The 12,184-nt window shown below is 42.3% G+C and overlaps 1 protein-coding gene and 1 long non-coding RNA gene across 2 annotated transcripts; both read right to left on the bottom strand.

Moving 5' to 3' along the window:
• Positions 1-1,878: 1,878 nt before the first annotated feature.
• LOC134485593 (uncharacterized) lies at positions 1,879-5,955 on the bottom strand. Its single transcript, XR_010063734.1, has 2 exons — positions 5,390-5,955; positions 1,879-2,360 (listed from the first exon to the last, which is right to left on the bottom strand). It is a non-coding gene; the product is annotated as an uncharacterized LOC134485593 (long non-coding RNA).
• Positions 3,855-4,392, bottom strand: Rpl23al1 (ribosomal protein L23A like 1). Its single transcript, XM_039103498.2, has one exon. It carries the CDS (start codon positions 4,375-4,377, stop codon positions 3,862-3,864), a length of 516 nt encoding a protein of 171 aa, XP_038959426.1. The 5' UTR covers positions 4,378-4,392; the 3' UTR covers positions 3,855-3,861.
• Positions 5,956-12,184: the final 6,229 nt, after the last annotated feature.

Below are 12,184 nucleotides of genomic sequence, written 5' to 3'. Positions count from 1 at the left end.
CACCAGTTGGTTTATTTTAGCCATACGTAAACACAGCACAATTTTAGGGGGAAAAATATAACAAGTAACTCAGTTCCACAAGTATAGCAGAATTTAATACATGTTTACATTAAAATTCTTTACAAAATACATCTGGCTGCTTTTATAAGGATGGGTACTGTTGAGTCAGAGATAGGGCCCAAGATTTAGGGTCCAAGAGAATGACTGAAGAAAGGAACAGTTGTTATGGGTGTCAGGATTGGCCTGGCCCTAAGATAACATCGTAAAGGACAGACAAGTGACATCACTCATAAGGATGAGTTTGATGGCCTAAAGGCAATGCTCAAGATTTAGGTGGAAAGGATCTGGGATAAGTAAAACATAAATTCTGGGGATGTGGGTAGAGCCTGACTCAACAGATAGCACATTGTCACCAGGTTGTAAACTACATCCTTTCCTGCATTCCAGGCAGAAAACAGGTAACCATCTCCTTCTTCTGAGGGAAGCCTGCATGTTTAACTTTCCAGGCTTTTCCAGTGCTAACCTGTGTACACAGGGAGCTCGTGCCCTCTACGTGTGATCCAGGAAAAACTTGTCTAGTAGAATCGAACTAATAAAGCATGACAGAAGACAGGGGTGGTAAGAAAATGGCATCTTTAATGTTCATACCTCCAACGGGTTCACTCTGCTCAATCAATGGGCAATGTTCAAATAGATTTTTTCCCCCAAAGAGTTATAGGGGCTAATAAAGGTAAATAATGCATTGGGAGATGAGTAAGGACAAAATCCAGAAGGAAGCCATCATTAAGGAGCCAAGAATAGAGAAAAAAGGCCAGGCAGTAAGGATGAGTACAGACAAGTCCAGCCAAAGGGCCAGGGCGGAGTAGAGGCTCAAGAGGAAAGCAGTGATTTGTGCTATACATAAAAGCACATGTGACCGATCCCAGCGCACCAGCAGCATCTGGATGGGCTGCGTAATTACACAGATCTCTAATTTCTCCTGCCCAGCCTGATCTATATGGTTGCTGCCATCTTCCCAGTTGTCCCTACTATAGGCCTCTCAAGGGAATATTGTTCCTTTGTTGTCTTTAAATGCCCCATTATCCCAACGCCCCAAATCCTGAATGGACTAAACACATTGCGGTGTATTTATTCTCCCATGCTGTGAACCTACTCTCTTCCATTCAAACTCAAACTCAGGCTGTCATAGTGGCGGAGACTGCTAGCTACCTGTCAATGGTTTTTTTTTTTTTTTTTTTTTTTGGTTAATGGTCACAGGACGCCAAGAAAAAGTCTTCATAACCTGGATCTCTCTCCCCTCCCTGTCCCCCCCCTCTCCCCCCTCTCCCCTGTCCCTCCCTCCCTCCCTCCCTCCCTTCCTTTCTTCTTTTGGAAAAAAGAGTTTCACTCTAGGCTGGCTTTGAACTATGTGGCTCAGGCTTGCTTCAATATCTCCTTGCCTCAACCTCCTGAATGCAGAAAGTACAGGACCGTGTCATACTCCTAGCATAGAACTTACCTTTGCTTGAAGTCACACAAGGCTTACAATAGAATCTGGTACTTCAAGCCACTATCAGAATAGACCCCATTCTTTCTTTCCTCTCATCTAGCCAGCTGGAATATGAATGCCGACGTTGCAATGGCTACCTTAGGCTGTAAGTAAGTGTGGCCACGGGGAGGCCACAAAGACGGACATTAACGTGTCCTTCCAATTCGACTTCGGATGAAAGCTTTGGGAAGAGATGTCAGTAGGTCTCTTATAGCTGCCTTCCCTTTAGCTAGCTTGTTCAAAATCTATTTGAGGGTGGCTTGTACTTTATGACATATCAATGTAGGAACACAAAGGTCTGGCCATTTATACTAACTCAAGGCAAATCTAAGTCGCCGTTTTATCTCCAGTTTTCTGTGGGGGTCAAATATGGCTATTATTAAACCCGTACAGAGCATAATTTCTCCCTCTACCTCTCCACCTGTTCCTACGTCTCCAGAGAGCAGGCAGATAAGGTTTTGTGCGGCTGTTCCTTCAGGCAGCAGCATTCTTTGCCCAGATAGTCAGAAAGAACTTCCTCTTGTCTTTGCAGTGAGCCTTCGGGCAGTAGACCAGCTATTCCGTCAGCTCTCTTGATCTCCAGTCTGCTCGTCTCCCCTGCACCCACAGTGCCCTGAAATGCAATTACTATTGACTGTTGGTTTTCTCACTTCCTTTCTCCTCTCACAAGGCCTAAGGACCATGAGGGATGTTGGTTATATGCACTGAGGCACTTAGGCATCCAAACACTTTTGATTGTGACTGGCAGACGAATTTGGTGACTATTTGTTGGAACCAATGAAGAAGTGAGTGATTCTCTGTGGAATTTTGCAGATAGTCACTTGTCAGGATACTATATTTAAAGAAAGAAAGAAAAAAAAAAAAACAGCTGAACAGGGCTCTGGCTGCAGATTCACCAAGTAATATAACTTTTATAGTACCCAAAATAAAAGATGACTCATATATGTTTATAGGGTATTTGAAATCTCTCTTTATAATATTTATTCACACACACACACACACACACACACACACACACACGTATATCTTGTTTCACAATGAGGTAATGATTTTATGTTCTGATGAGACAGTCATTAAAAAAGAGTAATTTTCCTTAGAACTAGAAATTTAGAAAAGGCTAACCTGAAATTCTCAAGGGTGGTGACCCAGGACAACTTGCTGGGTGACATTATAAGGTACAGTTACTTCTAACAGGATCTGTCTGTTCTCAAGCACAGTCCATTGCAACTGGGTTACTAGCAACTTTGTTTTGCTTCATGTTACCAGCTTCTGAAAGAGGTCAGGATGGGTGAGGTTTCAGGAGCTGTCCTCTGAAGTCGACAGCCAATAAACATGAACCAGACCAAATGAGCACCCATGGAGTTGGCTTGGGGATTTTATTTTTGTAGTTTTGAATTCTCCAGGGAGGTGGGGCGGGGGGGGGGGGGTTTCCAATCCAGGGGAAGTCCTTTCACTTCTTATTAGTAAAGGTTATGGAAATGTCACTATCTTAATTAGAAAGTCAATTATGATATTATAACAAAGTATCATTCAAGACACTCATTTGGATTAAAACAAAAATAATTCCAACATCATTTATAAACATATAAACATTATTTTAAAACGCTGACCTAACAATAATAGATTTTTATCGTTATTAACTAATTAGTAATTTGTCCAAATTTATTAATATTTTGTATATATTAATGAATGCTGGAAATTGATCGGCAGCAGTTATTCCCTCACCAGCTGTGTTCCCCAAATAATCACACAGGGACATTTTAATATTTCAAAGCTTAGGCCTTATCTGGGCATACTTTCAACTAGCTCATTAGAGTTAACCTAACCACTTCAATCCATCCAGCCATGTGGAAGCTATACCTTCCAGACCCAGAATCATATCTGTTTCTACCCATGTTTTCTGGGGGAAAGGTCTTCTTCCTTTTTCTTCTTCCCAGAGACCCTTTATCCCCAGGAAGTCCCACCTATTTCTCTCTACAGCCCAAACGTAGGCTTTAGCCTTTTATTGACCAATTAACCTGGGGAGCAAGTTTTGCACAACAAAAGTTGGTGTTTGTGAGAATTTGCTCTTGGGTCTAGCAGATCCAGTGCTACAGAATTTAGCATTTGAATACATAGCAGCACCAGACCAACGCAATAGTAGTTTTCAGTAAGATGGCGAGAATAAAGATGTTAATGGCATTATTTGCAATACTTTGGCTTGGTTTGATTGCTTTGAGCCTTGAGGCACAGCCTGACCTCTAACTCAAGTGACCATCTTTTTTTTTTTTTTTTTTTTTTTTTTTATGCTGGAAAAAAAAGTATATATTTAGAATTAACCATCTGGACTCACTTTAGATGATCCCAATCTTGTTGGCAACATCTAGAGCATCATAATCAGGAGCCAAGCGAACATATGCCTTCTTCTCTCCGTCAGGCCGTATCAGAGTATTGACTTTGGCCACATCTATGTCATAGAGTTTTTTCACGGCCTGTTTGATCTGGTGCTTGTTGGCCTTAACATCCACAATGAACACAAGCGTGTTGTTGTCCTCTATTTTCTTCATAGCCGACTCGGTCGTCAGTGGGAATTTGATGATGGCATAGTGGTCAAGCTTGTTTCTCCTGGGTGCACTCTTTCGAGGATATTTTGGCTGCCTCCGGAGCCGCAGGGTCTTGGGCCGCCGGAAAGTGGGTGACGTTCGGATCTTCTTCTTTTTGTGACTGTGGACACCTTTCAGCACTGCCTTCTTAGCTTTCAAGGCCTTCGCTTTGGCTTCGGCTTTGGGAGGGGCAGGAGCTTCCTTCTTCGCTTTCGGTTTCAAGTGACCATCTTGTTTCAGCCTCCAGAGTTGAAAAATTCCAAGCATGCACCACTACCATGCCCTGGCTTTTGACAATCTGCTGATAGGCTAGCAATTCAAGATAAAAGGCAAATAATCTCCAAATGACGTTTTTTGGCCTACCCCTCTCCCTCCCCAACCCTCCCAACCCCGGACTAGGAGCAATGTTGCTCTTAGTTAATTTACTATTTACTCCTTGGGCTCAGTGAAGCAAAGTTTAGGATGTAATTTTAAAACATTAGACTTAAGTTTCAAATGAAATTTATCTTTGGACAACTTTTTTTTTATTCTTTCTACAGCAAATAATAAAAATTTATTAATAATAATGTTGTGTTTCTTTAAAATGTATTAATATGTATCGAGTTTTAAAAACCTCAGTGCTTCCATTTCGGTCCTTTGATTTTTTTTATTGGCATCCAACCGGTTCTCGGTAGAACTTGATTATCATCACCAAATGGGGAACCATTTGATATAGATGCTTAGAGCTGTTTGCAGTTGCCCTAACTGGTCCTTCTTTACGGAAGTGTTCTTCCTTGTCCCCAACCGCATTCTCTGGCTTCATCTATTGTCTTCTGATGTCTTGATAGTAACATTCTTTTCAAACTTGCTGGCCTCAGTAGTCTCTCATGACCATAAATAGCTCTCTGCTCTATTTACAAAGGCATACCATGGGTCAACGAGGTATCTCCCTGGGTAAAGGCATGTATTAATAAACCCAAAGACCGAAGTTCGATTCCTGGGAGCCACACGGTAAAAGGAGAAAACCAAGTTCTACAAATTGTCTCTGATACCCATACACATGCTGTGGCACATATCTGTACCCCCTCCAACACACACACACAGACACAGAATAAATAAGCAAATAAAAACTTTAAATTAGAGGTCTCTTACCATTCACAAACCAGCTTCTGCAGTATTCTGAAGTAGACACACACCCACCTTTAATTCTGAAGCATTGATTTTGCTAGCCATAGCAGTTTAGTTATCGAGGGCTCATTAGAACAGCTTCTGCAGTATTCTGAAGTAGACACACACCCACCTTTAATTCTGAAGCATTGATTTTGCTGGCCATAGCAGTTTAGTTATCGAGGGCTCATTCCTCTCCTTTCCCAGGAGTGCTCAGATCCAAAAACTGGCCCTTGTGCAGGAGAACAGTGGGCTTGGAGAACACATCTCAGCTTGAGACATGTCTGAAAGGAACATCCTCCCTGTAAAGGTCCCTTTGAACCGGCAGAGGCGTTTGTCACTGAGACACAGTGACTGTAGTCAGATCCTGCTGCTTGCACTTGTCCATAGATATTGATCAAAGAGTCACTTCCCCATAACTTTCCTGCATTCTAACCTTCATTTCAGAATTTTCTCCCTAGGACTCTCGATCTGTGAGAAATATTCTTGTCTGAGTCAAATCACTACTTCAAATGATCTAAAAACCTCACCTTAAAAGTGTAAAATGTCCATAGTAACCTGTGTATTACTCACAGTAGTTCAACCTCTGTAATAAACACTCTCAACATGGTCAGTGACTCAACACAATAAATTTCTGCTTCACAGTCATCCCATGATGCCCTGCAGCCTAGTGGGAGAGGCTTCACCCCTGTCATTCAGGACTCTGCCCTTTCCCAAGAACCTGGCCTTTTCTGACAGACAAGGAAAGAAAATGGAGGTGGGGGGGGGGGTGTCTCCGGGAGGCTGGATGGCTTTAAAGGGTGTATGTATGGATTCTGCTATTTTGCTGACTTCCCAAAAGTGGAAGAAGTCAGTCACATAGCCATTCTAAATCAAGCAAGGCCGAAGAACATCCTGAGTCTCTGCTTCATGTGTATACAACTGTGATTTTTTTTTCAATATTCATTATCCATGACCTATGACATTTTGCACTTCCTACCATCCTTCAATTTGCCAGATTAAAAAAATCCATCTTGGGGGCTGGGGATTTGGCTCAGTGGTAGAGTGCTTACCTAGGAAGCGCAAGGCCCTGGGTTCGGTCCCCAGCTCCGAAAAAAAAGAACCAAAAAAAAAAAAAAAATCCATCTTTATCAAAGAGTCATGATTTTGCTATGTATCTCTAGAGGGTTTGGGGATTTCTCTAGTTCAGTCTCATAGAGTTCCTCTGTATCTTTAACTTTATTTTTTTTTTTTAGAAAAAACATGATAACGTTATAATATTTAATAGAAATGATGCTTCTTGAACGTAGCTAGTAATATGTGCATACATGTCCTGATGACTCTTCATATGTCTCCCCCTTCTCTTTGTCATTCTCTTAATTCCAGGCATCTACTAACATTTCTGCCACACTGGTCCCAGTATGCCACGACTCTACTCCATCTTCTGAAACTGAAGTGGCTCAGTTCACTTCCTGCTGTCCTAGCAGAATTCTCTGAATTTAGGCAATTTATAAAGAACGGAAATTTGTTTCTCACGGTTTGGAGGCTAAGACACTCTAGAGCTAGGGGCTGGTATCCCTTGCAAGGGCCTTCCAGCTGCTTCAGGGCGTGGCTGAGGAGATCAACTGGTAAGGAAGTAAGCAAGAGGATACAAGGTCAGGTTCTGTTCCTTGTAGGCTTTGTACTTATGTAAATGTGAGCTCTCAGACAGATTTTCGATGACCATATTTTTTTTTTTCAGCTTTTGTGGGCTGTGGATGTAGCTCCATAGGAGAATGCTTGCCTAATATATGTAAGGTCCTGGGCTTATCTCATCTTCACACATTGAGGGGTGGGCAAAACAGAAAGGGAAAGAAGGAGAGGAGAGAAGGGAAGACAGAGGAGGGGAGAGGGGAGGGGGAAAGGAGAAGTGGGGGAGGGGAGAATTGGGAAAATGATTCCTTAGATGAAGCTCTAGCCATGCAATCCTGATGGAGCTGAGTTCAAACCCTGAAACCCAGTTAAAAAGCTGAATGAGGTTGTGTACACCTGCAGTCCCAACTAGACCATAGAAAAAACAAAAGAGCCTCTGCCTCAGCGCGGGGAAGGTGATATCCTGCTCCCGCAAGTACAGGTGTGCGCACGGGCCAACACACAAATCTAAACTTCAAAAGAAAGGAAAGGGAAAAGCGAACGAAGAAAAAGAGAGACAAAAACCTCCATTATGGATAAGAATTTCTTATAGATCGTGGTTATAAAATTTCGTATTACCACCATTTGCTGTTAGTAATCCTAATAACAATTTAAAAAACAAAAAACTTCACCTGCTGTTGTATCATTAACTACTACTTTAAAGTGCTACCAGAACTTTAAACTACTTTTGACTTCCATTCTGCTGGTTGCAGGTTTGGACCACACATTTTTATAGTGATGCTAATATAGACTCCTTCCTACTTTGCATAATCATATTCCAAAAACTCTCAACAATGGCTGACAACACTCTTCAATTTTTAGTAATGAGAGAGCTAAATGTATCATATCACTCTTCTATACCTTTATTTTTTTCAAAACCTTTTTTTTTTTTATGTATGAGTACACTGTAGCTGTCTTCAGACACACCAGAAGAGGGCATCAGATCTCATTACAGATTGTTGTGAGCCACCATGTGGTTGCTGGGATTTGAACTCAGGACCTCTGGAAGAGCAGTCAGTGCTCTTAACCACTGAGCCATCTCTCCAGCCCCCTCAAAACCTATTTTTGATGATGGTTCTTAAACGCTTTAACCGCCCTTGTAGCCCACTACCCACTAGAGGTAGTAGAAAAGAAAGGATACGGGGAAGTGGAGCTATTGAGAAAGATTCTCCAGAACAATTCCTGTCCGTGTTGTCTGGAAGTTGGCAGTGTAGGTCACAGGTCAGCAGTGACAGCTAATCCACTCACAAACACTTCAGAAACATACCGGCAGTCCGGTTAGGTAGAGTTGGTTAGCAAACAGAAATCAGCAGTGGTGGCACTACCTAGCAGAGAGAGCGGGGCCTCTCAGCCTTGCCACAAGTCAGCAGGAGGAACCAGGGCTAACAGGCAAGCCAGGAAATGTTCTCAGCTGTGCCTCTCTCTCAGCAGAGTGAAGATCAGCGAAGATGGGAGACCAACAAGCGTTTAGCTATGCAAGCAAGACAAGCTTAGTCTCTGTCACTGCCCGTGGAGTCCTAGTCATATTCCTTCCAAACATCACATCCTCCACGGGTCTTGCCTCAGCACTTGTGTCTGCCTCAGCTGGTATCACTGCCAATCCACCTCAGAAGCAGCAAGAAAACTGTAGCATCTCACCGGAAGATTTTTTTAGTGTATTTTCTCTCTATGGAGTCCCAACAAATGGAGCTCAAGAGTGCGTGTAATACATGGTGGACCAATACATGGGTGTCTTCAGTGAAGAATCCTTTATCACGTGTCCTTTCACATGCTTGCTTCAGTGTCATTCTCCTATGTCTGCTTCAGTGAACCGTTCCTTCAGGAGTCTGCCTTAACCTTTCACTCCATGTGTTTGCCCCAACAAAACACCATCCAACTGACTTTCCAAAGAACCCTTACATCTCCACCTCACTCTCGGTTATCCTTTTCCTTCCTCTTTCACATGCCATTGCCACTATCCATCTCTCTCGTGCTTTTGGTATTTTATTATTCACTGCCACCATCCAATCTAAATGTCAATCATTTCCTCCCCGACTTCCCATGCACTTCCTCACCACTACAACCCTGACAAAAAGCTCTCTTCCGTTGACTCCACTTGGCAAAATACTTCTCTTCCAACATCAGCTGTACCAACCGTTGTTTTCAAGGACCTGCTCCAAGCCAAAGGCTCTATAATTCTGCCATGGATCGAATTTTTCCCTCTTTATGGTGTTGTCCGTGTGCGCGCATGTGCATGTGTGTACGTGTGGAGGCCCAAATACAACTTTAGACGTTGTTACTCGGGTACTATCCACCTCGTTTCATCTCTTTCTTGGCCTGATGTTCACTAGGGCAGGCTTCAGTGAAGCCCAAGTATCTACCCATCTCTCAGTACCTCCCTGGCCTGGGATGACAGGCGCTACCGTCCTTGGCTTTTTGAAATGTAAGATGTGTGGTTTACACTCAAGTTCTCGAGTTTACAAGGCATGCTCTTTGTCACCTGAAACATCACCTGTCACCTGTAATTCCCATTTTATAGATGTAAAAAATCGAGAGTAAGAAAAGCCACACTTGCCCAAAGCCACATACATAAGAAGCAGCAAAACCGGTACTGGAAACCAGGGCAGTGCCACTTGAGAGCCTGTGATCCTTTTGTTGATTCGTGTTTCCATGACTTCATGCTAGATCTGGCCTTCAAGGAGTTCCCCACTGATGCTCTTATCAAGAGCAAGCATCTCTCTTCGGCTTCCAAGGCCTGCCATGATTACAGCACCTCTAATAATTTCTCGAGCTCCTCAACAGGTACAGTCCTCATCAGGTGTGTCTCTCCAAGATCCCTCCTAGAAACCAGATCACTTTTGCTATACCACGCTTTTAAGAAGAATGTGAGTTTTTGAACGATCTACGCGACCTAAAGGTCAATTAACATAAAGGTTATTAAAATAGGAAAGTAGCCCATATTTGGACTAAGCTCTAGGGCTGTGCATCTTGCAATTGCACATTTTTAGTTGGAAGGAAAATAATTTTTTACACTTTGATTATGTATCCTAGGGTGGCATGGTAATGGCCACATCAGAGTGATTATGTAAAAATACCCTCTTTTAGATTTCTTACTTGTTTTGTTTTGTTTTCCTTCCCAATTCCCCATTTAGAGTCTAGTCATCCTTGGGAGCCTGGCAGAAGCCACAAAAGTACTGACTACTTTTTTTTAAAATTATGCTTCTTCATTACTCATACTCAAACAAACAAACAAACATAAAACATAAAATGCATTTAAAGGCTTTAGCACCAAGAACTCTTGCCTGACTGTTCTGGTTCTTGTCGGCTGTCTTCTAGCATATACTTAAAACCAGACTCTCACAATCAACATTTAATTACAGTGTTTGCATTGTTTGCTCATAGTGTTAGAGTAGGTGACAAGGATGTGGGTGGAACTGGATTATGGGGCTCAGGGACAGGGTATGAACTACGGGGTTGATGAGTACAGGGACAGGAAAGGAAACCCTTAACTCCAAGAAATTACAGAAAATGGTATTGGGAACTTAGACATAGGTCTGAGTAGAAATCTTGAGACAGAATTTATACACGAGCTTTAAGTCAAAACAAAGCAGTACGTGAAGGCCAAGAATGTGGTTTAAAATTGTCTCAGTCTATTTTCCACGGCTATAAGAAAATGGCTGAGGCTGTGTGCTTCATTTAAAAAAAAAAGTAGTGTAGTTTGGAAGTGGAACGTCATCCATCGCACCTGTCTTTAAGCATTTGTTTGGGGAGATTGTAGAACCTTTAGGAGAAAGAACCAAGCTGGAGGGAGTGGATCACTGGAGGCATGTCTTGAGGTTTCATAGACCCGAAGAGGGCATCAAATCTCTTTACAGATGGTTGTGAGCCACCGTGTGGTTGCTGGGATTTGAACTCAGGACTTCTGAAAGGTCAGTCAGTGCTCTTAACCACTGAGCCATCTCTCCAGCCCTTTATAGCCTGGCATCACTTCCTGTTCTGTCTAGGCTTCCTGACTGCAGATGAAATGTGACCAGCAGACATACATTTCTGCTGTCATGAGTTGTCCACCGTGGTGGATTGCATTGCCTCAAACTGTGAGCACAAATAAATTCTTCCTCCTTCAATTTGCTTCTTTATAGATATTTTGTGACAGCAGAAAGAAAAGGAACTTATCTATTTGACATATAATACTGGTGAGTAGAAAGTCCAAAGAGCATGGTTCTGGCATTTGGTGAGGAACACTCTAGATGCCTCATAGGACAGAGGAAAGAGAAACACGTGCAGAAAGAGCTATTTATATAGGGAGGCTTTGCTTTATAACTGTCTGCTCTTAAGAGAGCTAATCCAGTCACATAAAGCCTAACCCATTCTCTGGAGAAGGGCTGTTAATCTTTTTGAGGGTGGCATTCTCAGGATCCCGTCATCTCCTACCAGGTCCCAGCTCAGAATTCTGACCACCATGATGCCTTTAGTTTGGGGACTAACCACCAATCATATGAATCTTTGTAGGGAAACGAAACAAACAAGTCCACACTGAAACCGTAGCAGAGATACATAAGGTGTAGTAGACAGAAATCAAATCAAAACCAAACACTAAACCCCACTAAAACAAAACCCAAAACTAAAAACTAATATGAAACAAAAAGATGATTAACTATGCTTAGTTCAAGTACTATATGAAACATCTGGTGGGTGACATCAAAATAAGTCAACCACAGTGGCACATGGATGCACCGAGATGGAGACAGGAATTAGGAATTCCAAGTTGTCCTCATCTCCGTAGTGAGGACAGCTTGGGCTGCAGAAGATCCCATCTCAAAGAGCCACCGAACTTAAGGATCGAAGAGATGTAAACAAAACCAGAAAGTGAAAACAAAACGAAAAACAAAAACGGATCAATTTCGTCATAGTCGTGTTGGCAGGGGGTTGCTGGATAAAAGCCCAACGATGATGCATTTTCACTTTATTTTCTAATAAGGTATTTTTAATGACATCAGGTAAATATGATGAATATCATACAAAACACCCATGCAGGTTTACTTCCTTATTTACTAGAAACTAATACAAATGAAGTCAAGCAGAAAACTCAGAATTCTAACCAAGAGCTAAATCCACAATGCTTTAATAAATACCAGAGGTGGCAAGAAGCCAGATTGAATCAGTGAGCTTTATACTACTGTTAACATGTTACTTTGTTACAGGATATTTGAAACTGTTTCTGGTTAGGGTGTGACTCAGCCCTTAGCACATATCTTTAATCCCTCTGGCCTGAAAACAGTCATGCTCTTAGTACTCATCT

Source organism: Rattus norvegicus, chromosome 2 (assembly GCF_036323735.1).
Source record: "Rattus norvegicus strain BN/NHsdMcwi chromosome 2, GRCr8, whole genome shotgun sequence".
NCBI classification, from domain to species: Eukaryota; Metazoa; Chordata; class Mammalia; order Rodentia; family Muridae; genus Rattus; species Rattus norvegicus.
Note: the sequence above shows the minus strand (reverse complement) of the source record. Positions and strands in the feature narration are given on the sequence as shown.

Excerpts from the sequence above, each read along its gene's own strand:
- Rpl23al1 (XM_039103498.2), bottom strand. The coding sequence starts at position 4,377 with ATGCTTGGAATTTTTCAACTCTGGAGGCTGAAACAAGATGGTCACTTG.